Here is a 27,090-nt window from a genome sequence, read left to right as displayed (position 1 = left end):
CTGGTAAAACCGCCCAGCACGACCGCTACTTCTTCTTTAAGACCTCCCATGTAGTGATGGAGTGAACGCAATGGGTGTAACGTTTTTATAGACATGTATTTGTCCCCTACCACATGGTTCCAATTGACAATGTGCCGTACACATACACGAGGGCTTTATGGAGTAACTTCAGTCCAATCTAAATACAGAGACACACTGACACACACACAATCGGTAGAATTTCCACTTTTCGGTGATGTCAAACCAACAGCGTCCATTACTTTCTATAAGCAAGGAGGTTCTTCAGCAGTGAAGTAATCACGGGGATGTTTGTATGTAGCCTGCAAACGGTGATTTCTAAGAGCCTACAAACATGATGTTTCACCCACAAATAATTCACTGACTGATCTAAAAGCGGCTCGTTGAAAAGATGGCAAAGAACTTGGTGGCTTAAAATCGGTATCAGCAGGAAGGCCATAAGAAAGTTTCTGGAACTATAAACGTAAGAATTATGTGACGACGTATTTGAGCCTCGTTGTTCATTTAAAATGGGAAAGGTGTGTTTGACAGAGTGAGCGAGGTAAAGAGAGAGAGAGAGAGAGAGAGATTATCAAATTAGCTCATATACACACACTGTGACTCAAATGAAAATCCCAACAGGGTCTCGCTGCTTGAAGAACAAAAGCTTTTGGTCCGTTCATAACCCTTCAACCCAACAGTCTTTGCAGATGGAAAAGTTTGCTCACCGTCTTTAGTGAGTGTGTTCATGTTTAAGAACAAGTATGCCGGAGTCAGGACGTTGACTTGTTGTTGAAATCTTTTCCTAATTGGGTAAAATGATGAGGTGATGACATTTTGGACAAACATGTAAACTGCAACTTGACTGGTTTGCGGACGCATAGAGGTGACAGGCGCTAATTGTAGTTATCAGCGATGCACTTTATGCAGTGAGGAATATGTATACACAGTATAACAGTGGCACCAAACGGATAACACTTCCAGTTTTAATCATCTCAATCGTTTTGTCAGATGTGAACTGGATTTAAGAGTTCGTTAAACAATTCAGATCAGGCTTAAGTCTGAAAGTTGTCAGACTGCACTTTAAAATCTTGGAGAGAAAAAAAAAAAAAGATGAAAGGAGCCAATTATGATCCGGTATAAAAAAATCTCCCCCATAAACCAATTATCACAAGTAATGGAGCATAATTTCGCATTCAAATGCACGCGGAGGATGTTCTGCATGTTTAGATTAACTCCAGTAAACCAGATGATTACATCCCTTTAAACAAGCACGAGCACAAATAGCCGGCTTCTCCGCACCCTACATTTACATTTAAATACATTAAACACGCATCCGTACAACTGACAGGTGATCACAGAAACTGCTCATGCTGTCCCACACTGATGATGTGTTCGACTACACCAAACTGCATTTGTTGGTTTATCCAACCTCTGGTTGTCGTAACACAACATTTGCATCATTTGCTTGGTGTTTTTTGTTTTTCTTCTACATCATGGTTTATCTCTTTGTATCCGTCGTGGGATCCGTTTCCAGCATAAAGGAGTTAATAATGATTAACTAATCCTTGCTGCAAGATGATAATGGAGACTCCGTTTTACTCTCTCCAACACCAAGGGACACTCAACCTTTTAGAATGAGGAAAAAGTCGAGAATATACTGTGTAGCTCGGGGATCCCTCCGGAAATTAATTATATAACCTATTGTAGCATGCCTCAAAAGTTCACGGTGCATGCGAAACTTAATATGCATGGCCTTCACCTTTACAGGCTCATAAAATTGTAGAGTTGTGATTAATTTATTTTATTTTTTTTTATATATGACAGAGATTATTTATTAAGGCTGTCATATGTTAATTGCACTCTACATGGGTGAGACTTTAAAAAGTTGGCTGTGGTGTCCGCACGCGCAACGACAGAAAGGTCAATGCTATTTTTTAATGCGGCTTTAATGATATTCGGGTTCTTAGTTGACTTTGTGGCTAGTTGTACAATTAATACTGCCGAGTAAAAAACTCTTACTTCTGTAAAATTAAATGTCATAATAGAGGGTTTTTTCTGTGATTACGCGGCATGATTTAGTGCAATTCATAAAGGAAGTGCTATTGGGACCAGCAGGAAAACTGTAATCAACACAAACAATATACCATTGACAATCTTGTGATGTTTTCTTTCTTCCATTTAGTAACAAAATAAATGTGTACATTCATATCATGACATTTATTTTGTTTTAGATACGCGTACCTCGTGCTATTTCCCATTGCACCCACATCTACACTGTGCCGTCCATGGGAGGAAAAAGAAAGGTGGAATGGCGGCTATGTTTCGTCCGCTGGGCTGATGGAGTCCGAGCTGCCCGTGTTCTCAGACCGGAGCAGGTCTGGCAGCTTTGCCTGCTACTTGATTACGCCGCTCTGACAACCCAGCAGCCTGGTAAGGTCAAGCCCTACGCAGTGTCACAGAGGTGGGATGATGATGTATCTCTCTGATGCCTTTGTTTTTCCCCTCTTGGCTTTGTTGTTTTTCTCCTTTCTTTTTTTTCATCCACTGTGTCTACTTTTTGCCCATCTGCCAGGGGACGTGTTTCCCATCAGAGCTGGACAGAACCGTTAACCCTCCGTATACTCGGGCGGATTAATCTCCTTCTGGGGCTTTGTGCTGGTTGGTCCTCATATCTAAGTAAGTTATTCTCTCAAACCCAAATGTGCGCTCATCTCCGGGAGGATTGCAAGAGATTCCGGATGTCTCGCTCCCGTGTGCCTCCGTAGAGACGTCTCTTGTTGTTAGCCTGTAGTACGGGGATATTTCAGCTGATAAATGCTGCAGACTTGGCTGGAGAACCTGAGTTCAGGGAATCAGCTGCTCTTAGTGTGACCTCGGTCATATTGCCTTCTAAAACAAACGGTTATGAATCACCTCAAGTCACAGAACAAGAGTCTGAACTCGCATTGGTTTGTAAGCTAATGAGACTCATGAGATCCGAAGGTGATCCTGCTCCCACATTTCTTCTCCAGAAGCCAGTTTCACAAAGCGGGATTCTTTTTTGTTTTTGCAACTTCACGCTAAACTCTCGGTGTGCGGTTCCACTGATGGAGGTTCACTTCTTACACGGATGGATCGCCGTGGTGATTTGCTGAGTTCCTCACCTGCGTCAGAGCAGGTTATGTTGCAGATAAGAGATCAACCCGCTTACAAGCTCGTTTGTCGACCAATCAAAGCTCGGTACGGAGATGTTTGGGCAATGTTATTTTTGTTATAATTACTAATTAAGTTAAAGTCCTCTCCAGATTTAAAACAGTTTCAACATAAAAATGCAAAAAAAGGCAGCTGGCAATGAATTGTTGACTGTTTAAATGAACATATTTATAATCTCACTGTCATTTACATCAGGATAGATCCCACTATAATTACATGTGTGTTTATTCCGTTGTATTACAATTTAGCAGTTGTAGTCTTTTGACGTGCCTGACAGTAGCGGTTCCCCCGTTCTGTTTAAGTATGAATTCACTTTGGTAGATTCACTGATGTGTGTCAGCTTCCTGAGCTCCGTGTTGCAGGGGGACATGTTGTACTTAGTCACATGTCTCAGTCACAGACTGGACACTGTGTTATGCTGTAGTGAGCTTTTCATGCTGCGGCCAAGAAATGGAAGTAAACCTTTTTACTGCCTTAATTTATATATTAATATTTATTTATTTTGTCCATTTCACACCTCTGGAGTGCAGCTGAAAGAATAGCCGTACATCGGATCTATAATGCTCTCTATGACGCAGTGATGATATGGTTCATGCATTCGCACAGTAAGCGATTTCTTGCCTGCATTACTTACGTGTTTAGCTTTGTCATAGTTTTCTCTTTATTTGCGTTCAGAACAAAGCTTTGTGGGGCGGCTTAGCAGAGTCGTGGTCGTTTTGGGGCAGTTGAGCCAGATAACTTAAAGACACGATGGCTATTTTCAACACTCTTTGCAAAACGGGCCTCCGGTGTTGCTCTGCTTCTGCGTCAGCGTGTCTGTATGAAAATCGGAGGGAAGGGGGGGGGGGGGCTTGTGCGTGTTTGTGTGTGTGTGTGTGTGTGTGTGTGTGTGTGTGTGTGTGTGTGTGTGTGTCGGTGCTCAGGTGGCAGATACCCTGGGTAAATCATTTCAGATCCATTTATTCAGAAGCCCGTGTGCAGAAGACACCTGCACAACGCTGCCAAAGAAGTGCCACGATGTCAGCGACTTTGTTTGCGGCTCTGACCCCCCCGGCGGCCGTGTGTGTGAGAATGTGCACGTGTTCAGACATTTTGGCTGAGCAACGTAAACTCGCAGAATGCGTGGCAGTATTCTGTGATTCTGTGCCGCTACAGTCGATTGTCTCATTCACAAAGAGAAGAAATAGCTTTTCTCTCACGTGTTGCTTTCAATAATTCCCGCTTTAAATCTAGTTTCACTCTCCCGAGGACGATTAGTTAATTTGATTACTGTAATGAACAAGCAGACGCTAAAACGCAGGGTTGTTTGGTTCTTAAATAGCAAATTAATTTTTAAAACGCCCAAGATCAAATTGGTGGTATTTTTAGTCCGGATGAATTTATGTATGTTTTTGACAGCTGTCTTAATCTGTGTTCAAAATGAGCTCGTTTGCGTGTGTCACTTGCGCGCTGACAGTCAGTCGTGACAGTTGTAAAGTGTTCTTGAAAAAGCGCCCGACGTGGACACTCGGCGCAGCCAGACGAAAGATTTGCAGGCTGTGATGTCTGTGTGTCAAATGACTTATCTCACTAAGCATATGCTGGCACTTCAGAATCACACACTTCAAACCCCGAGGCCTTCAAAAGCGTCAGAACGGACCGTCTCGTTCGACACATCAGTCATGTAGCCACCAGCAAAATGAGCGAGATGTCATTTGCAATCAACAAAAAGCTTCCGGAGACATTTAAAGACACTCTTGATGACTGTTTCAATTTGGAGAGACGTGTAATGATATCGTCTCGGCTGCCTTTTTGGTTTCTTTCTGAATATGCAAGTGGGCGACAAAGAGCCCTTTAGACGTGCACTTGAGCTGAAGCTTTGCCAATTATTAATTGGAATCCTGAGGACAATTAGTAAATGACTGCGGCGCCCATTATCCAGCTGTTGCCCCGGCTCGCCGATGAGCGAGACAATATTGGGGTCAATTCAGTCTGCCGGTAACGACAAAGCATCAAATAACGATTCTCTCGATCACACCAACACGCGGCTTCCGCGCCGATAACAAAGCCGTCTTTTGTGCGACGAGCCTGAAATAACATTTTACTAATATTATTGACCTAATGATAGAAAGAGAAACAACAAAATGACCTGATCTACCAAACACCTGCTGTGCTTCCTCACAGTTCTTTTCTTTGAACCCCTTTTTTATTTTACCTCAACGAACACACACACAGACAAATGGATGCGACACACTCGTCTCTGAGCTCCGGGCAAATATCTGTCTTGGTTTGTACTGTTCCACGTGTAGAGAGGGTTGAACTATTTCTTTGCACTAATTGGCCAGTGTCATTCCTGATGTTTGGATAAACAGCGGGAAAATGGGAACGCTGAGACAAATGACGGCTAATTAAGCGTGTGTATGTGCGTGTGTGCGTGTGACAGAGTTGCACAGACACGACCCAACTGACAAAATATGGAGTGAAGAAACAACCAGTTTGACAAAAGCAACAACTCTTGCAAGTGAAACCTAACAAAGAGAAAGTGACTTTCTGCTCTCTTCTAATTGGCTTTAATTCAGCTGCTTAATGTGGATTGGACACACTTTTATTTTAGAAATTCCCCCGATCGAATGAGCGTTTTCCTTAAACGGCGGGCGTCGTTGTATATATGGCCCTCTCTCCCTGCCCCTATATATCTGCTAAAATAAAAAGGAATAAAAAGTCATCTTCAGGGGCGATAAAAAGGAGCTGATGCATGCCTGACCCGCAGGGGACATTTGTTTTGGGAGGTAGCGTGTTGGCGCACCACACGATCCCCGGGGAGATATCCTCTTCACCATTTCTCTGCTGCTTCACCTCGCGTTACAGCCCCTCTCTCCCTGTCTGACTGGCTCACACTTGTGTAAAAGAACACACACACACACACATGCATGCTCAGATATAATCCTTCAACTCCCCCCCCCCACGTTCCCCCCTTTCCGCCTCGCCTTTCTCGCATTTGACCACTTGTCAAGGGATGTTTATGGGCCATTGTTTGCAGTGCTGATGATCATTGTCACCGGTTGATTCCATTACCCACGGCCCCCTGATGGATGGGGCCTACCCTGACGTCCGCTGATACCGGTGTCCTTGACCACTGGGGCAGACGCAATTGGGAGGGGGGGGGAGTTGGAGCTTCTTCTATTGAGTAGAAACAAGGCGTCCTATCGTTGAAATTGTTTTGAGGTGCTCGTTTGCTGGAAGGATGAGGCTGAAAAATCTAGAATAGTTCCACAAAATGTTAGTTTAACTGTTAAATATTACAGTTAATAAAGGCAAAAAATAGTCTGGGCATCACATAAAAACATAAAGCAATATAAGAAATACTTTCCACATTAGAAAGCCTCAGGGTTTCGTGACAACTATGTTTAGGAACAAAAGCAGCTTGTTTCGGGACGCTAGAATGACTACTTTGTTAAGGTTAGGGGAGCTTCATCGTCATGGTTACAGTAAAGGCCATGCGGTTAATGTAACGTCCGTGGTCATGCCTAAAATAAACATGTTGACCGGCGGTAGGAAATGTTAAACAAAGTCTGACTCTTTAATGGCTTTGTTGCTCAGTAATGATGTCACCAGATTTCCTCCTTTGCTGCCGACATATTTACGACTCCAAGTGGGCCTTGTCACTTCAGCGACAACATATGCCTCGTTTGGGAACTTCCTGAAACAACGGGTTTCTTGGACGCACAGACCCCATTTGGCAAACACACACACGCACACACACACTTTCAGCATATCTGATTTAATACCACAAAGGCAATAAAAACACAATACAATAAGCAATAAAACCTGCAGTGTTCATACAGAAAAGCAACAAACGCCCACGTATCAACCCAGAGATGTTGCAGTTACCTCACGACACAAATGCTTTTATTCTTTACGGTTAGTCATGTTCACGCTAAATGTTTTTAATCCCTTTTCATTGGATCTTCTCTTATCAACCTTAGCCTAGCATAAAATCATAATTGCAATATTTTGGATTTTCTTCAGCATTTCCATTTATTTTTGTATTTGAAAAAGAACACACAGGAGGATGGAATTCAAATAACGACAATCTTCTCTACTGATTTAAGTGATCACATGTTAATGATCCAGACACCGTGAATACCCAGGCTGAGGTTGTAGTTCGTATACGTATACCTTGTTATCCAACACCACAAGTTGATGTTGGCAGCTGGACAGTTAATGCCTTGAAGGATGTGAGGAAGACTTCAAGATCGATGGGGAAATAAAACAACAGAAAAAAGAAAATACAGAGAAATGTGTAGAACGCAATGCATTCATTGTAGTAGTTCTTTCCTCAAACGCATCACTTCAAACAAACCACTTTGCATTCACGCTGCTGACCAACTCCAAATGACCAGAGTCCTATACTCTATTTATTTCCCACACGCTACCCACAACCTTAACTTGTGTATCATAGCTAAGGAGTACATTTGTGTTGCTTTCTTCTGGGCTTAATCCCATCATGGCGGTGCATGTAAACACACCGGGGGGGGCGGGGGTGTTGCCCGCGGTCCGGCCTCCTGCGGTGCTCAAGTGTCACAGCATCATTTGAACATTTCTCCAGCATCCCGTTGAATTAGTGCTTCAGACTCGCTAAAACAGATGAGTTTGAAGAGAAGGAATCGTTTAGAAGTCACACATCATGAGCAGACAACTGCAATTACTGATGGGACAAGATGGGCTTGGGTTTAACCAGGCCGAGGCCCCCGACGTGGTGTCGCTGACTGATCGGCCGCGCGGTTTGGTGACGGGGGATGAAGCTGTGTTGAGAGCTAAAACATTTACCACGGGTGCGGCTATTGTCATTTTTCACAGAGCCGGCGCGCCATTGATCAGGGCGATATCTGGCGGAGGGGAACGTGTGGTTAAAGGAAAATGTTTAACAAGCTTCTCCCAAAAATTGTCACATAAAGACTTCCCATTATTATTCTGAACAAAGACAGAGTTGTTTTCTATTGCTCAGATCTGTCTTTTGTCAACCCATCCTCGCTGGACAGATTACTTTGCTTAGGAAACAAGGATCAGACATGCGGCTCTCAGACAGAAACAAGGCCTGATGCTGCACTTTGAAGTAGAACATTAGCTCCGTTTTGTTAAATTGTCTTAATTGCAGCTGAGTTAGACCCTTTTTACAACTGTGATTTGGACTGTCTCACCCTCGTTGCTTTAAGACAATGCCAATGTGAAGGGGAAAAAAAAAATCAGGAAAACCCAAGCCTTCAATAAAACTAACATTAATGGGGTTGCTGTATGCAAAGCTATGCTAATTTTATGCATACTGTCAACCTACATGGTGGCTGTTCTCCGGTCATTTCAAAAGATATGACTGCAATTAGACGACAATTGATTGAAATCATTTGCGTTTTATGATTCAGTTACTTTTGAGAGCTGACAGGGTGTCGTGCAATCCACTGACAGTATATTTTCTCTGCATGCGGGGGATTAACTGCTATCATTGACCCTGACGCAAACTAACGGGTAACACATTCCAAACACACTACTCAAAACCTGGATGATTTGCATGTGGTGCGTCGTTTACCATATTCCTCGATTACCTAACGATTTATGCTTTAATACAACACGCGGAGGCCTTTCAAAGCGATGCGCCTACCTTTACAGTGACTTAACGCGTCGGAGACAGAGAAGGATTGGAATGGTAGTTAAAGGGCTGTGGGGGAAAAGAGAAGTCTTATCAGTTAAGACTTGCTTTGTATGTAGGATCTTTTTTTCTTCCCATCTCTCCTTGGAAGGCAGGGGTGCAGTTGATGAATTCTTAAGCAGATCTGGCTGATAATTGTATTTCATAACTGTCATGCGGAGAGGGACTGTCCGCTGAGAAGCTATTTGTGTCACTGCATCTCTCTCCCTCTCTTTCCCTCCGCAGCCTCTTCAATAAAACTCAAACCACGACAGAGATTGTTAAGTCTACCTCCGAGATTATTAAATCCAAATGGAGAATTTACGGGTGACACTTCATAACAATTAATCTGAGATGCTTGATTAATAAAGTTCGCTCAACCCCTCTCCACCTTCTCTCCCCCACGCCCCCCCACCCCCACCCCCCCCTCTCTCTCTCTCTTTCTCGTTCTCTCCTGTCTTCGCCCTTCCCATCACTGAAGTTGTCCTGTTTGAGGGGGATGGAGGAGGAGGGGAACAGACGTACGGGTGGCAGGATGGTTGTCAGGGACAACTTGAGTGTCATTCTTTTTGATTAATGGAGCATTGTGACCCCGCCCCTAACCCTCCTTCTTACCCAGCATGCCCAGTCTCACCTCTGCAAAGCCAACACACCCCCCCCCCCCCCCCCCTCCACACCTCCAATAACAGGTAAAAATAGAAGTGGGCCGAGTTTCGCTCTCCATTTGAATTGGAGCCTGACATGATTTGATGAGAAGAAAAGCAGAGAAACACAATATAGAAGGAAGGAAGAGGAAGACATAAATGAGGATAATTTGAAAGCGAGAAAAATGCAAAACAGAGCAAAGAGAAACCCCCAAAAGGAAATAAGGCAGTATCCAAGGGTGGAGAATGAATGAGTGAAGGGGGAGGCAGAAAGACGTTTTTGGAGATTGTCACCTACGTAACCTTGTCACCACGTTAAGTCAGCTGTGATTAATTAGTTGAGTGAGAGCGAGCAATTAGGTCAGCAGTTTGGGGTGTGAGTGAGTACAAATGTGTGTAAGCGTATGTCAATGTGTGTTCATGCACAACTTTGTTATTATTGAGATCCTACATTTAAGTATACAAGTATGCAAGCAGCATGGACAATTAGGTTAGTATATAATATTTATATATATATATATATATATATATATATATATATATGGCTTCGTCTTTCTCTCCATAAGGACAAAAAAAACTCGGCCAGACGAAGGTTACACAGGACAGAGACGTGTGAACACCCCCGTGGGGAAACCCCACCCAGTTGTTGTGGTATATTTTTGAGAAAGCGTTGGAAATGCATTTCCAAAACGCTGTCTGCTTTAACTTCACACAATCCTGCTTTTTGCATCATTGGGGCTAATGCATAATTCTGAACAGTTCGATATGCGACTCGAATTTGAATTACATGTGAAATTTGAAAATACAATAAAATGCAAATGTGTAAAACGGTCATAAATTCACATTTTCTGTTCGGTTTTCGAAAAAAAAAAGGAAAACCGAGAGGGGTAAAAATAAGTGTTTTTTTTTCTTAAAGCTGGTGTATTATCGCAGAAATGTGGCTCAAGATTCCTTTGAAAGAGTTTGAGGATAAGAAACGCTTTAGACAAATCCTTGAACCAGTAAAGGCTTACAAAAGATCATATTTAACAATGATGGCTATATATTTCCCTTTTTGCAATTAAAGAGTCCCTCTGTGTAATTTAATGCTTCTTTTCAAGTGTCGGGTCCCCTGAGACTTGGCCTGTAGCTATGCCATCGCTCTTGGTGATTATCATTAATGAATGTCGGCGAGGACCATCCCTCAATGTGACTGGGGAGGAAACACAAGCCCTAATTAAAGGTTCCTATTCATAAATATATGCCTCAAACTGCACGGATCGACAGACGCTGTGCACACAAGTCATTTTTATGTCAGAAAAGAACCTTTTTAAGAGCGTTTTCTCCCTTAACGTACAGCACAGCCATGATGGATTCTCAGCCAAAGTCTGCAGCAAGAGATCTGTGGAATTTCAGATCCACATATATACATTTTGGAGGAAAATTGGGGATTAGAAAGCGCTAATTTGACATGTAAGAAAGAAAAAAGAAGAAAATCACGTGATTTCCAACCGTAGTCTGCGGCGTATAACTGAACATTACCGTACAGTTTTTGCATGTAATCCTCAGGAGACATTCCTCTATCTCCATTAAAAAGTGAAAATATTTACAATATATTTTACTGATCAAACAATGTCCCTGAGAGACAAAACAATCCCTATTGCTGGCGTTCTATCATTAAAAGTAATTTTAATGATTTTAATTGCTCTCATCTCTTCTAATGGTTGCATTGTTTAGTTTGTTCCTCCAGACAAAGCGGTTGGCAATTGTTACGTGGAGAAGATCATGTTAGCATTGAGGTTCATATTGAGTCGTTTTTTCCTCCATTTATTTATTTTTGTATTTTTGGGAAAAGGAGCTTGGTGAGACATTTGGCTGCCTCTGTCCTCCGTTATGGCTGAAAAAATGCTAATTGGAGGGCACGTGTCGAAGAAAACAAAAGGGAAGGGAGGAGGAGAGGGAAGCAGTGTACGTGTCGGAGGAACGTTGAATATGTCACTTTATTGGTTTATTTATTGGAGTTGGGATGGATTTGTAGCAGAGTTGTTCCCAGAAAGTCTCAGATAAAGTGGTGCTCATGTATGAAAAAAACAAATACGGCTCTCTGCAGCTCCGTATGTACGTACGATTATTTCATAGTTCATGTAAACAAGCTGAAGAAGTTAGAAGTTGCCTCTTCTAAATTTCAGCTTTCTTGTTGCTATAAAATAACACGTTGAATCCCTGCGAGACTTGGATCCTTTAATAAACCTGCATGTGTCACCGCTGCACAGCATCTCATCACATTCCTCGTCCAAACTGACACAACCTGAAAAAAAAAAAAGCTCAGGCAAGGATTACAAACCTTTAATTGCATTGTCAAACCTACGGCAACATATATCTTTTTTTTTAAGTCTATACATAAAACAAGTCGTGGAAAAGTAAATCTCCATAAAATATCAAAACTTCTCTTTCTTTCTCTCCACACTCACACTTGGCATTTTAATTATGCAGTCTTATCAGATAGATGTGGAGATATACCTCATGTCAAAGTTAGAGCCTCTTCTTTATTAATTTTTTATTATATATTCTTATATTCAGCCTGTCAATGAGCGTCTGGAATCTGATAGGACCCATCATTGATTGAAGATTACTCAAGATTATGAAGAGCGGCATTATCATAAGCTGTAAGCCGTCGTCATTCCAAATGTTAACTTATTTGAGTGACACCCAGGGAAAAGATTTCACTCTAGTTAAGTCCGCCAAGAACGGGTTCAGAGGTCCGGCGCTGCAGCAGATCGCTATACGACCAACATCGAAATATAAGAGATTGCTCAAAAACCATATCACAGAGACATTAAACACCACGTCAGACCCCTGACAGCCAATTTGCTGTACTCGCATACCAGAGGAGCCCCGACCTTCTGACATCGCAGGTTTATGGCTGCAAAATGGTTAGCCACAGGCCACAATCTGCAATACAACATGAATTATTAACATTAGGAGGTGGGCATTGAGTTCCTGGTTTATGTCATTATGTTTTTTTTGTGGATGTTCGTCGTAATTGCAAAGATAAAAAATATATAAAAACAATTCCCTTCATACAGTGATCACTACTCTCAATACTTTGTCCATAGAAGAATGTCCGTGTGCTGCTGCTGCGTGTGTGTGTGTGTGTGTGTGTGTGTGTGTGTGTGTGTGTGTGTGTGTGTGTGTGTGTGTGTGTGTGTGTGTGTGTGTGTGTGTGTGTGTGTGTGTGTGTGTGTGTGTGTGTGTGTGTGGCTCAAAGCGTTTATATCATTCCAATGTAGAATGTGTTCTTTTAGTTTTTGGAAGATGGGATGCTCTCGATGGCAGTGATGATGATGATGATGATGATAAAACAAGTTTCTAAAACTAACAGATGTAGTTTTCACAAATAATTTTCTGGATTGTTTGGTGGTAAAATAAATTAAATTACACCTCCAGTAGGAATTTTCTTTCTGGGAGTTTATGCGAAGATTGTGCATTGTGTATGTGTATGTGTTTTGGGGAACCTCACCGTTAAAGTTACAGTATTTCTATTGGAAAAAAGTATTTTTATTAGTTGACTTTAAGTGTGTCTTTCAAAAAGCTCGCTCACCTCGTTTGACAAGCAGCAGAACTCCTTTAAGGGACGATCACGTAGATCTCGTGAACAGCTTTGTCGATGCTCACGTCCGACCTGCGAAGGGAAAAAAAGACGAGACAACAGAAAATAGTAATCTATGTAAAATATACATGACAACTACACGGATGTTCTCGCCAGCTCTGAGGGAGTTTCATCACACGGAAGAGAGGAAAACAGGATGACATGTCATCGCGCTGTCACCGTGCCACAGTGTGTGGAAGAAGGGCTTCACGTATACAAGTCGGGGGTGGTGGGAAAACAACCCTTTGTGCGTTCGGCTTTTGTCACTCGTGCTCTTGGACAGGGGGGTTTGGTCCCGGGTGGAATAACGCGCGTGTCTTTCTGTTGTGGGAATGAGTGAATATCTGAGGTCACTGTACTAATTCACATGTCGTCAATTGTATGTCAAAAGTTTTGAAGAGAGTAGTGCAAATGCTCATGTTTTGCAATTATTTTTATTTTTTTTATTGCAGCTGCAAAATTGAAATATTCTTTTTGACTTTCAGGGTGAAGCAGAGAAATTTGATGGAAATTCTTATCAAACGAACGCCCGACCTTCCTTCACATAAAATGACTGATATTAAAGGGATTACTCTCACAATAGTTGAACATTCCAAATAGATGGTACCCAGGAGCAAGGAGAAAGAAAGTGAATGAAAACAAGCAAGAGATGATAAAAGAAAAAGAACGATGTGAGAGAAATATAATACAAAGACCGAGTCAAGCGTTGTAATTGTAACATGATCATTTGAGCGAGTCCGGCACACTGACAGACATTTGAATGCAGAAATGGTTACTAGGCTGCCTCATGAACCACATGTCCCCCCCTGCTGGCCCAGGATCAGACCATGCACAAGCTTCACTGCTGTGCCACTGCTCCATAAAGCAAGAAGGGCTTTACCTCACTCACATCACATAACAGTGGACATCACTATCAACTATATATATAGTCTTACTTTTATCGTGGATACGAGGTGGGCCCCATTTCATCCTCCGTTTTTAGTCACTGACCTGAACATTTTATAAATTGCATTACAATGAGTACTCAAGATTGATAATAGTACTTTAAAACCGGAGATCGTTCTATTCAAATGTCTTTTCCCCCCCTTATTTGAATAGTAGCCTAAAATACATAACAAAACCTCACCCAGGGGCTGTGAAGCATCGCTGCTGTTAACCTTTAATGCTTTTGTTTAAAGGACGAGGAATACAGCAGCACCGCACACTCACACTTAGCTCGCAGAAAAGCAAATTCAACCATTCTACATGTCCAACAACAGTATTTATAATAATTTAAGTGAGCCGGCATCGGCTGCAAAATAAAATATTCAAATTAAAATCTTTTGGTTTTCATGTTGACAGATGATCCGCTTTTCAGTTTGATTTGTGTGTTGTAATTGAATCTAAAACGTGATCAGTCTGAAATAAGTAGACAGACATCTTTTAATCTGTGTAAAACGACACGTCTGTCTGCAGACTTCAGGGTGAGGAAAGAAAAAAAAAACACAACAACCAGTGACGTAGGTGGCCTCCATCAATCAGCGGGCAGGCCTCCCTGACAGACCGGGACCGACAGATGTTGGGGCGGTACTTGGTATTTCTTCTTAGCACATAATAGGCGACCTCAGACACTCTGTGCGCCAGAAGATCATTTTACGCGGACGAGACAGCGGCGCTCCAGACAAACATACCGAGCGTGTTGACGCAGTAATCTTCTGAGGAGCCTCTTAGCTGCTGTGCGTAATAAGGTGGAGACACCCGGTTGTTTTTATTACCTGCTCTCTGGAGGGGGGGGAGGGGGTGTTGGAACTCACCAGGACGGTCGGCAGCAGGGTTTGGTTATCCGGTGTCTCGTAAATCCGCATGCCGGACCGGTGGGTGAATAGTGTCCTAAAGTCCCGTAGGTGTCCGCGTGCTGGAGAGGATGCGCCTTCCGGGCTGGACCGACCCGCTCCCCGTGCGCCATCCCCGTTATTCGGGACGCTATCACTCACACTTGAGACGTTCGCGCCCCTTCCCGCTCGTCCCCCGTCCTCTCCAACCCGTATTTCGTCTCGCTTGAGATCACATTATAGGCTACTTGTGTGCCCTTTATCAACACTTTATGGTGGATAATAGTTAGGACGGAGTGTAGGCTTTTAATGGAGCCCCTCGTGGATTCGGAGCCCCTCCCCTTGGCCACCAGCCTCACAGAAAAAAAGGAAAATAGGTGTAACGAATCGATCTGCGGCTTCCTTTGTCCCGCTAAAGAGGTCACTGAAAATGTCCACGTTTTGGAGCAAACTTTGGAGCAGAGCTGATCTGTACACTTGAACTTCTTATTTGTCTTACGTGTCGGGTTTTATGGAGAAATAACTCAGCGGAGGGTGTCGTAAAGTTGCATTAAAATAATAACTTGGTATAATGTGATTTGTAGAGGTTTGGGTTCTTTTACCGTGTCTTTTTTAAATTGTATTTATATTTACATGTTGCCAGAGATTCCAAGTCCCAATGTTTACATGAATTATTAGTGATGGATGTTTCAGGGTATAATCCCAATAATCAGACGCGCCTGATTCTGCTGCGCTGGTAGAAATATGATCCTCCATCTGTCGGATCAACAACGTCTAATAGGTTTATTGGGGCTTTTAACGATTTTATATGCAGACGCTATTTGTACTTGCATATTAAAAATATGGATTCCTATTGTCGATGGCAGGACTGCAGTCCTCAGCTAATACTAGTTATACTGGAGCCGTAGAGACTATTAAACCAAACACACACACACACACACACACACACACACACAGGCTGCACGTCAACTTTTTGCAAACAGCTCTCATTCTGTTGTTAAAGTATAAGTTTACAAATCGGCCACTTGCGTGTCAACGAACGGGACCCCCTCCCTCTCTACACCCACCCCTGTATCTGTGTGTGTGTGTGTGTGTGTGTGTGTGTGTGTGTGTGTGTGTGTGTGTGTGTGTGTGTGTGTGTGTGTGTGTGTGTGTGTGTGTGTGTGTGTGTGTGTGTGTGTGTGTGTGTGTGTGTGCGTGCGTGCGTGCGTGCGTGCGTGCGGAGACGGTGTAAGCCACGGACTGAAAGCCATCCCAGTGAACAATTAGAGCCGCAGATTGACAGGTGGGCTCTGCCTGTCAGGGTGACGCTTTTCGGAGGGGTGGAGTAAAGGAGAGGCCGGAAAGGCAGCTGGATGCGTCTTGTCTATCAGTGGGGGGAAGAGCTGTCCGGACGCACCGCGCATCGCCAAATGAGCGCACATTTCACTGCGGAGAATACCCGGGGACGCTCGCTGCTCTCTTTTTACGACACCTACAATACATACAAAAGGCGACAACAACAAGAAAACACAACAACAACCACAGCGGCGGTGACGCGCAGTGTGCGGCTCCAGAAGGCGGGCCCGCGCGTTGTGCTTGGCGATGACTTTTTGATCCAAGGCAGACAGGAAATGTGAGTATTTCACGATCCAGATGTTGTTCGGGGAGACGGTTCTGTCGGGGCTGGAGCCCGCTGCATGCTTTCTCCGCGCGGACACACACACACACACTTGACTGACTGACGCGCACCGAGTCCCAGGCTAACGTGTCACTCTTTTCTTGACCCCCCCACCCCTCCTCCTCCTCCTCCTCCTCCTCCCTCCTGAAGACTGTAGCGGAGGTCGCGGACCGGAGCGCGCGGAGCGGGCACCGTGAGAGCCGGAGGACGCGAAGCGAGGCACCGAACGCGGCGCAGTTCACTGTCCGCCGCCGAGTGAGTCGCGGCTCCGTTTCCTCGTCTCGGGCTCGAGGCACGAAGGACGCCGGTGAGGCTGTGAACCCATTTCGACGGGAACACCGCGCGGAGCTCCGGTAGCCGCGCGCACACCCGCCCCCGACCGGCGGAGATCTGCGCGGAGCCTTTTTTTCTCCTCCTTCCTCTCGCCGGCCCGCGATGAGTTTCAGTGATCGGGAGAAGTTAACGGGCGAGCCAGACTTTTCGGCTGTTGCTCTAAGAGGCGCGTAAAGCTCCGCTCTCACCGGACATACCGATTATTACGACAACAACAAGAAAAAACGATCTGTAGAGATTAAACTGCGACCGACGTACAGAGACTTCTTCGCCCCGCCAGGGATCTACACGTCATTCCTGACCCCCCCGCTGAAGAACCGCCACTGCTTCTTCTTTTTCTTCTTTTTGTTTGTTTGTTGTTGTTGTTGATTTCCTCGCGTCGGGCTTCCTCCTGCAGCTCGCTCGCCGTTCACATCTCTGCATGAAAAGTCCAGCGGGAAGTCTTGCAGCAGCATGCCGAGGAGAAAGCAGGAAGCACCGCGGCGGTCAGCAGGTAAGCGCCCCCCCCCGGCTCCACAAACACAAACAGAAACACACGCACAATTATTCTCCCCCACGGTCACGACCACCGGCCCCCGGGAATCCGACTCGATGTGCGGAACAAGTTTTCCCAAAGGGGGGGGGGGGGGGGGGGGGGTCAGACCGGGTCCGTGGAGGCATTCGGAGCCGAATCAGCCCTTAAAATTAATACTCAGCCAAGGCGTGTTTGTCTGGCGCCTTGTCTTTTTTTTTGGGGGGGGGGGGGTTACGCAGACAATCCTTCGCTCCCTGAGAAAGAATACACGCGCACCTCCGTGTCGAGGCTTTGGATCGTGCGTCAGGCTGCCGGCATCAAAGTCCTCCAAACGAACACGGCTCATCTTATCTCGTTTTTACAGGCGAACGTGTTTCACTGTGTTGGTGCCAGTTAAAGAAAAACAACAAAAAAAAGGCAGAAAAAGGAAAGAGGGAGAGAGAAAGAAAAGTGGCTGATTCTCGGTTCCGGATTTGACGCCTGATTGATCGCCTGTCACGCGGCCGCCTTTGATCCGCTCGTTCCCGATGAACATCAGTAAATCAGTCACCAGTGAAAACGCGCATGCGCGCCGGCAGCCGGACTGCCTCAAAGGGTAACTTTTCGCCCCCGCCGAGGAGCAGAGAAAAGACACATTTGAAAGAAAAGTTCTCAAGCGGGATAAATACTTTGCGAGTTAATTCCCGAGGAAGGGGGAGAGGGGGAGGGAGGGAGGGAGGAGGCGCTGGGGCGCAGCGAGATCACAGAGAGAAGCATCTCCTACAGGCCCCCAAAACACTGCAGGGTGGAGAGGAGAGGAGACCTCTAATGGCCACTTCTAGCTCCTGACCTGACCTCTGTGTTCGTGCGTGAGGGAGACGAAGTGTCGTAAATCCGACGCGAGGGGTCAAGAGGTCGGATGCAACGGCGGCGTTCTGCACATTAAAGGGCTGATAAGTACATTAAAATCACGCCTACGGCACCACGAGCTTTCTTAACACTGAATAAGACTGTCTTTTCATAGTAAATATTATAGTTTCAGAAACATCCATTGCCACCGTGCCTCTTCTGCCCCCCCCCCTCCGATGGCCACGGCCGTCACGTTGTCGCTAAGTTGACCGGACACAAACTGTGCAGAGAGAGAATCACATGTTTGCCTGAATCCATTTGATGTCCCCGGGCGGTGTGTGTGTGATTGACATGCATTTCCAAATGACTGGGGTTTGGGAGGGGGGGGGGGGGTGTAAAAGAGGAGCCTTTGAAGTTTGTGCAGTAATGACCAAAGCCGAATAAAACAGCTGTAGAATGTTAAGCAGGCGGTGGAAATGTGAGGTTAAGCAGACTTAATCAAGGTTGTGACAGAAAGACTTTGAACTCGCTGGGGCTGTAATTTCTAATTGACGGCGGGCTTTAGTGATGGATGGAGGAAAATGTGTTTGAAGAACAAGCCTGAGAGCGAATAGTGTCGGTTCGTACCTCCGCTACAAACGGCGGTGGAATCCCCAAAAGAGGCCATGAAAGCCAGTGTTTTCCTGCTCTTTCCCCCGGCCTCTGATGGTCACTCGGCAGAGCTCTGAAGGGGCCTCGTTCAGGCTCCGCTCCTGACTATTGATTTTATTGTCTGGTTTTGTGACAGACGCATGCATCACAGGCAGTAATGGTTAATCCCAATTTGGCAGTCTGTGTCTCTGCATTATTTCCAGCGCATGACACATGGTCAATCTGAAAACTTTAACATCTCTACTGGAGAGAGAGGGGAGGGACGAGGGGAGGGAGTGAGGGGGAGAGAGAGAGATCTTTGTATGCCATTTTAAATGGGCTCTGTTTCATCAGTCACAGTGATGATTTTTAGACCCTGTAATGGCGCTGTACACTATCTAGTTTATGACCAGCGACAATACATCAGTGTTCATTCATTTGGAACCACATTACTGCATCTGTTAGTTTTGGCAGTTGAGTGCAGTGCAATTTGAGCAGCAGAGACTTTTGCTGCAGTCATTTGTTGTCATTTTTCCTGTTTTTTTTCTTCTCTTCCCCCCCTTGTCTCCCCGCAGCGAACTGCTGTTGTGTTGCTGAGGTGTTTCTCACAGGACCTCGAGTAAACCAATGCAGTGAATTCTCGTAGGTTAATTACGATGGGAATTAGAATGTGTTGGGAGGTGGATCACACGGAACGCGTGAGCAGCGTTCTGACGGCGTCTTCTGGCGAGTTGCGTTTCTCGTCCTGTAATGAATTTCCTTGTTTAACTGGCGTTGAGCTTTCCAGGCGAGGACGACAACAAAGTGTACAACTGATGCTATTGTCCCCGTGTTGCCTTTTGATTATGTGCAGTCAAATTTAGCGCTGAAATATTTTTGGTGGTTTTTTTTTAAATGTTAGCCGGACAAAATAAACAATTTGACGACGTTACTTCCTCAGTAACTGAAAATTCATTCTTTTAAAATTCAAGAAATGTATTCATGGGGTGATCTACTGATCTAGAATGTTTGTAGCTGCTGTCATCAGCACATATCTCTACAGATCTACTAAGGAAACATCAGTAGCGTGTTTAAATAGGGCAACATTCTGTACATGTTACAGCTGGATAACCAGTAATTAGGTCACTTAACATTGTATAGGAGACATTCAGAGAAGTAGTAATTCTACATTTGCCTTCCTCGTGGTGCCAGTTTTGATGGCGGTTGATTCTATTCTGTGAACCGGTCGTTCCCCCCGTCAGTGTGATTACAGTGTGGTGCTGAATTCACCCCAGAGGAGTCAAAGAGGTTCTTCCTGCAAAGGAGAAGAAAAAAAGATGACCTATTCTTGCCCAGAAGTCGTTTTTGTGACACGGAGAGGAAGAGGCGGGGCAAAACTCACTGACCAATCCCCGAGAGGAGTGCAGCGTTTGGGGGGGACTTCTCTGGGCTCACTGCTCTCAGGTGGAATCTGAAATCCACTCGCTCACTCCTGGATGTGGAAGTTCAGAAGCGGTTGATGAGAGCGGGCCGTCTTTCTCCACTGGCAGAGTCAGCGGAGGCCGCGGAGGCGGAGGAAGGCGACATGCTGTGATACCGTTAAACACGTCCGCGTGGCGGCTCGTTCCCTCCCGGCTTGGTACTGTAATTAGTTTCCCTTTTGTCTCCCCCCCTTGATAGAAATGTCTTTGGCAACTGGCTGGGTTCGGCCACTCGCACAGTGACGCCGCTAATTAAAAAGTTTAGCGCTCTAAACATAAATCAAGTGTTCTGGTTCCAGTCGGGGGGGGGGGGAGGCGGGCTGTGAAGATGCCGTTAATTTCTTTTAATGCGCGTGATTCAGTGTCTCCAATAAACGGACTTCAGCGCCACGTTTTTAATGATCTGTCTGCATAGCTTAGCTCAGCACGTTTAATTAAAGCGCTCCGCAACATTTGTCCGGATTGAAGCCGCCATGAGGCGCACACGCCGATCGCCGCCTCTCCCCTGACATCATCGGCTGCCTAGAGAGAGAGAGAGAGAGAGAGAGAGAGAGAGATCCCCCCCCCCTCACCCCCTTCGCTGCCGCTACTGCTACCTCAATGCAAAAAGAAGTCTCTTAATTATGACTGGTGAGTGGGGGAGAAGTTGATCTTCCCTTCTTCCCGGCAGCATCGTTACCCACGCTCCCTAATTATCCAGGTAGCTGACGGATCAGTGACAGGGCCCCACCGATTAATGCTTACAAATTCAGCAAGGTGTCAAGTCTGCAAGCTGCCTTGATGTAATCAACTCGGCGTTAGCCACTTCCTTACACACACACACACACACACACACACACACACACACACACACACACACACACACACACACACAGGCACATACGGTTGTTTCCGGTGTGCGCCTTAAAGCCTGCAGTTTGACGTGACAAATCCAGTTGTGTGACTTTTGGAGCCAACACCATGCCGGACACACACAGACACACACCTGTGCTTACTATGTAAGTGCATGATGATGTGGCACCGCAAGTGACATCTTCCCGTGTGTGCAGTGCAGCTAGTTTTCGGTTGGCTCTCCATTGACTGTAGAATATTTGCTCAATGCTTCTCTGACCTTTTTCTCTACCGACTGCCTTTGGGCTTGTTTTGACAGAGAGACCGAGCGGGAACTAAGCCGAGCAGCATTAGTGCATTTCGTTGTTGTTATTGTCGTTACTTTGCATTGAATTTAGCTCACGGCGCCTGTCATCTAAGAAGCCATCGGCCTGGAACCTCGTGTTGGTTTTTATCGGGGGTTTTCTGATAAAGTATTTAATGACGTTTGTCGGAAGCCGACTGTGAGGGGGGGAAAAATGATGTTATTTGATGTGAAAACTCTGCAGACGAGACCGTGAGTGTGTGTGTGAGCGAGAACCTGAAACATCCTGATCTGTGATAAGGCCGTGTATGTAAAGTGTCATTAGCAGGTGACATTGAGTGAAGGAGTCAGTGGGTGTATTTGCCGTCCCACACTCCGCTACACCCGCGTTTTCATCTGCATGTGGCGTCACGGCCGGCGATCCTTCAGGAACCCAAAGACACACACTAACGCGCGCACTCTCGCACAACTACACTCCCACGTCCTCATCTTCGTGGAGGTTAAGTGACAAATGAAGATCGATGACTGCTCTCGTGGAAGAGAGCGGGTCGGAATGAAGGCGCGCGTGGACGAGGCTCTGCGGCGGGGCGACGACGTGAAGGCATTCGGAGGCGCAGCGGCGAGGTAAATCTATCCCGCAGCTTAATGAGGTTCGGGGGAGGCAGGGGGACCTCGTTTTCTCCCTCAAGCGCGACGCCGGGAGCCTCGACAAAGAAGCGGAGGAAACGATGAGGGGAAAACTCCCCGGCGCCCTCTCGCTCTTTAACGCTTCTCGCGTGTGCTTATTGCCCCTGATTTTCAACGATGCATGTTTTCCATTCGCAAAGACACCGTGGCTGTGATTCAAAGCAAGACCGCTGCTCAACGAAAGCCCACGGTCGGGATGGAAAATGTAGAAATAGGAAATATTACATGAATGGAATTGTGTAGTGACATACATTCATTTAACAAACCCAAAGGTGGCGTATTTAGATTTCATCATAAAAAAGTAATTGTCAATTCATTTTCTGATCGACTAATCGATTTATCAGCTAATAGTTTGCTTTATATAGAGATTTAACAGAACCAGTTTCTAATTCTCCACATAGGGTTAGTTAATAAATTGAAAGCTCCAGTAATTAAACTGACCTTTTTATGCAACACAAATTGTACTTGAAGTTGGTTGTCATATTCTGACTGTTTAGGGATTGTGGGAAGCCAAACATCCAGAGAGGCTGCGTCAGCTCCCTCATTGAATCATTTCCCCGCCACTTCTCTGATAATTCAAGCTGTTTGAGGCTCAGACGAGGGACGACACGGGGAAGTGGGCTGAGGGAGGAAAAGGGAAAGAAATGGGAAGCGATGATTTAAGGCGAGGAGACGGGAGGTCCAGGGTACACTCGGAGGTCAGCGTGTCCTCGGGGTAGCCTCCAGTCCACAGTGCGCCTGCTGCTGTTTTCCTACGTTTCCTCTTGCAACACAGCCGTTTTTATATGTCTGTCGTCACAGTCATTTAGCGTGAATCCACTTTATGGTTTTACTCATGAGTTCCAATGTAATGTTACCCGAGTGCTTCTGCGTGTCCCCGCCAGTTCGCCATTGTTGGTTTGTCCTAAAGTCTAAACATTTCCCCTGGGTGATCTTCAGAAAGGACTCACACTTTGTGATTTTAGAAACTGCCCTCGTAGCAGTGGCGCGAGGCGATCGCACTCAACAGAAACATGGCCACCACATCAGGCGCGTTACTCCCCGTACTCCCGCCTCTCGCTGATGCTCGGGTCCCAGAGCCCAGCCGGCTAATCTAAGGCCGCCTCCCGACCCACAAAGCGCACCTCAAACGACGGCGCCGAGGCGGGGCGAGCCCGCCGTCCCGCTGCTGTTTTACCAGCCTCCAACATCTGGGGCGAAGCGTGGATGGGTATGAGAGGGTGTGTGTGTGGGGCAGGGGGGGGGGAGAACAGAGGGGGAGGAAGAAGGGGCTTTGAGGAAAAGGTATTAAAAGTGACAGGTGAACAGGACCCGGGTAGACGTTCTCCTGCGGCAGCTGTGACTGCTGCCGTCGCACTGACAGGTGTCAATTAAGAATTACTGCCGAGGCCTTGCAGTCCTTTTTTTTTTTTCTCCTGCCCAGCTGTCGGCCTCTGTGCCTTTTTGAGAAATAAGACTTTACCCTTGTCACTGCTTTAGCTCTTAGCCACGGTCGCCCCCCGGAAAGTGAGAGCATGGCGGGCACGCTAATCGATAAGCAGTGTATTAGCAATTATTTTGCCCATTGATTTACGGCGGAGGCGGCGACTCCCATCGTGTTATTAGCGGCTGATTACATGCGCCCGTGTCGTACTGCAGAACACGTGCTCTGCTGTTGTCAGGTAGATATTATTGATCCTTTGAGCCAAATACACCTGGCAAAAATAAACGTATTTTATAATGAACGACCATGTTGTTTTATTTAATGGTTCATTTATGTGTATTAACTATTGAATAAAAGGACGCATCATATTCTGGATACAGAAGCACCAGCTCAGTTGCCACTGTAGTCTACAGGGAACTAAATTAGCCGATCAGTTGTCGGACAAACCCGAACACTGCTTTGCTCATCTGTGCTGTCGTGAGAGAACGTTTAAACATTGTCCACTTTCCGTTCAAATTCACCAGCACACAACTAGAGCAACATACCTCTGCATCCTTTGTTCAAAGTTAACAACCGGAAGTGTCTTACTGATTTCCAAAGAGGCGAACAAGCCCAAATTAATAGGAAATAGTGGAAACCGTTAAAGAGGGCGTATGTGTTTGGCATGTTGAGCACAGTTGTAACAAACCAGTGTCTCATATCACTTGTTTCTATTACGTGGCTCAAAGGCCTCAGGGTTTTCAAAAGTAGACAAACGTCGGTGGGGCAGAAGGTTCTGTCCCGAAAAGAGCGTCTCAGGTGTGTGTAGAGGCATTGAGTATCATCCCTAGACAAGCAGCTGGTGCGTATACGGTTAACCGATGACACTTTGTCCTTGAGGTCGGACCCCGAGGAAGGTCACGCTGCGGCCTGGTCTGCTGTCAGCGCCGTACTCCCCTCTTTTTATTGCAGGGATTATTGCTCTTCCCCTCTTCCCCCGTAAACCTTATCTCATCTCCCTATCTGTCATCAATCTCTTATCTCACCGACTCAATTCGACCCTGCTCATATTTTCTTTCATCTACCTCCCATGTTTCTCGCCCCCGTCTATCGCTCCCTCTCGCTTTCTCACCGGATGCTCGAGACTCAGTGAACTGGTTACTAGAACGCAAAGTGCACATCTGAAAAGGGGGAGTATAATATCCACTTCCAGGCACACTGGCCCCCTTCTCACAATTTACAGCGCTTTTGTTTACAAAAGTGTGGTTTCGGCAACATGCAGCAGTCACACTTCTTGCTGCACGGTCACAGGGCACTTAAATCTTGTGCCATTTCCTTTTGAAGTCTAAACACATGACGGTCACAATTTTTCCAAGACCTATTTCTCCTCCCGGGGAAAAATAATCAAAGCATGCTGTGTGCTTTTCAGTTCTGTTTGACCATTTATATCGAACAGAAACCCATCGACCACAATGTTTCTCGGGGGGGGGGGGACAAAGTAATTACTAGGCAGTTGTCGGCTTGATGGGCGCTTGAAGAGGGATGAAATGTCTCTGGAACCCAATTGATTAAACAACAACAACAACAGCGACGAGGACAACGCCACATGCTGCCTCCAGGAGTTCCTCCCAAATCTTCCCTGAGCCGCCGCGTCGTCTCAGACGGTGACAACCGTGGTGTGGGGTTTAAGCTCCGCTGTGTCCCTCTAAGTCGCCGTCTGTCTCGTGTGGCGCAGCGTTGAGGGGGGTCGTGTGCCGGTGTGTGTGTGTGTGTGAGTCTCTCGTCACTCAGACCCTGAGTCCTTGGGCCTCGCCGTCCATCCCGGCGGCGGGTTTCTGATCACCGGTCTTGCGGCTGTTGTCCTGTTCCATCCGTCTCTCTTTGGTATCTTTACACTCGGGTGTTTTTAGAGCTTCGCCAGCTCTCGTATTTGGATGTGCTGGCCTGTTGTTTCTAGGACTGATGCTAAGCTGACCAATCGCTGCCGCTCACTTCCCTCTTCGCTGGTTTGCACCTTCGGTAGAAGTGACTTTTTGCGTGTGGTACTTTGAAATATGAAATGCATTATAATAAGAGACATTTTACATTAAGCCATCACTACTTTCCCTACCGCACCCTGCGTGAACAACGTGTCTAAGTAGGTTTTGCGTGTTTCATTTCAGCATTCCTTTTTAATCGGCGTCTGCTGTTTGAACTGTGCGTCGATTACTGACAGTGTTTGTGGCAAAACGCCCGTTTGTATGAGTGTGAGTGTGAGTGTTCTAGGTGTGTGGGTGACGTACCTTTTTTAGTTTTTCTCTTTCAATGAATGACTCTGTTTTTCCTCTCCCTTCATTTGTTCCCTGGCTTGCCTCCTAGTTGGAGCCCTGTACTTTAACTTCTCTGTTTTAACAATAACCTGCTGATTTAGGAAACATCTCTGTCATGCACATTAAAGTGACATTCCCAAGTGAGTACTGGTAACAATATTTAACACCAACATAACAATCAACATGACTTCCATCATTCTTCTACTCGACAACAGGAAGGTATTTGTGGAGCTTTCGACCTGATTAAGAGTCCTCCGTCATGCCCAACAGGTTGGATGTGATAGTTCAGTCTGAATAGGAACAGCTTTGGCTCTGCACAGTATTTCCTTTAATCAAAAAACTAGAATCCGAGAGGAACGGGAGCCGCGGCCTCGCTGCGTGAGACGCCCCCGGGAGGTGCATTCCAGGCCTGCAAGCGCTTTGGACCGGCTGGAAGATGACGACAACATAATTACGGGCCGTGTTCATTTGTCTCGATACTTTGTTCACACGCAAGAGGCACCGAACAGTATCGATAATGTTAAGCTCCCTTTGTGGGCTGAGTGCCAAGCATTTGTCAGAAGGGAGAATGTGCACGTCGGGATTGGTTAATTAAACTTGATCCAACTAAACAAGATCAAGGAGCAGGATGGCTCGCGCGGAGTAGCATCAAATTCATCAAGTCCAGTCAATTATCTCCTACACTTTCTTCTCACCGACGTTTACCAGCCTTAGAGAGGAAGGAATTTTCATTCTTCCGTGCACATTTGCTGAACCGGTTTATAGCAATCTGCATTACATTTTTGTGTGTTTTTTTGCTGCGGGACAGAGTGAAACCAAATACTACATGGATGCGTTTCCGTCCTTCCATTTCCAAAGAGACACGCTGTAACATTGGGCTTTGAGGTTCAATTATAAAAGTCCAGAACACCTTCTGTGAGAGCCTGAAAACGTGTCTTAAGCCGTTAAAAGTGTCTTCCTCGGGACTGGAAATTAACACACGCGGCTGGACAGGCCTGTCAGAATAGAGGTGGGTTCAAAAAGACATTTTCGCATATTCATTAAAACTATTTTAAACCGGCAGTCGGGCTTGCGGCGTCAGACAGTGGAGCCAGTGTGGAAGCGGTGCTGATGGCACAATCCCGAGCGGGACACGATGTGAACCCCCTCCTCTGGATATTTGGGATCTATTATGTATGGAGGAGCTGAGTGTCTA

General features: G+C 45.8%; 1 protein-coding gene and 1 long non-coding RNA gene across 4 annotated transcripts in view; one reads left to right on the top strand and one right to left on the bottom strand.

Annotated features, from left to right (window-relative positions):
- The first annotated feature begins 2,237 nt into the window (after positions 1-2,237).
- LOC120826446 (teashirt homolog 1) overlaps positions 2,238-27,090 on the top strand; it is a 39,346-nt gene continuing 14,493 nt past the window's right edge. The window contains exons 1-2 of one of the 3 annotated variants that reach the window (XM_040188737.2): positions 16,008-16,552; positions 16,748-17,423. In XM_040188737.2, the coding sequence (XP_040044671.2) occupies positions 17,384-17,423 (40 nt within the window). In that variant the 5' untranslated portion in view covers positions 16,008-16,552; positions 16,748-17,383. Of the gene's footprint in view, positions 2,431-16,007; positions 16,553-16,747; positions 17,424-21,991; positions 22,122-27,090 lie in introns of those variants that run through there. The other 2 variants (XM_078081421.1, XM_078081422.1) reach the window with 2 other exon arrangements.
- LOC120826447 (uncharacterized) lies at positions 11,811-15,554 on the bottom strand. Its single transcript, XR_005713242.2, has 3 exons — positions 14,920-15,554; positions 13,079-13,159; positions 11,811-12,429 (listed from the first exon to the last, which is right to left on the bottom strand). It is a non-coding gene; the product is annotated as an uncharacterized LOC120826447 (long non-coding RNA).

The sequence above is a fragment of the Gasterosteus aculeatus genome, chromosome 10 (genome assembly GCF_964276395.1).
Source record: "Gasterosteus aculeatus chromosome 10, fGasAcu3.hap1.1, whole genome shotgun sequence".
NCBI classification, from domain to species: Eukaryota; Metazoa; Chordata; class Actinopteri; order Perciformes; family Gasterosteidae; genus Gasterosteus; species Gasterosteus aculeatus.
This window is presented reverse-complemented; position numbering and strand designations above follow the sequence as displayed.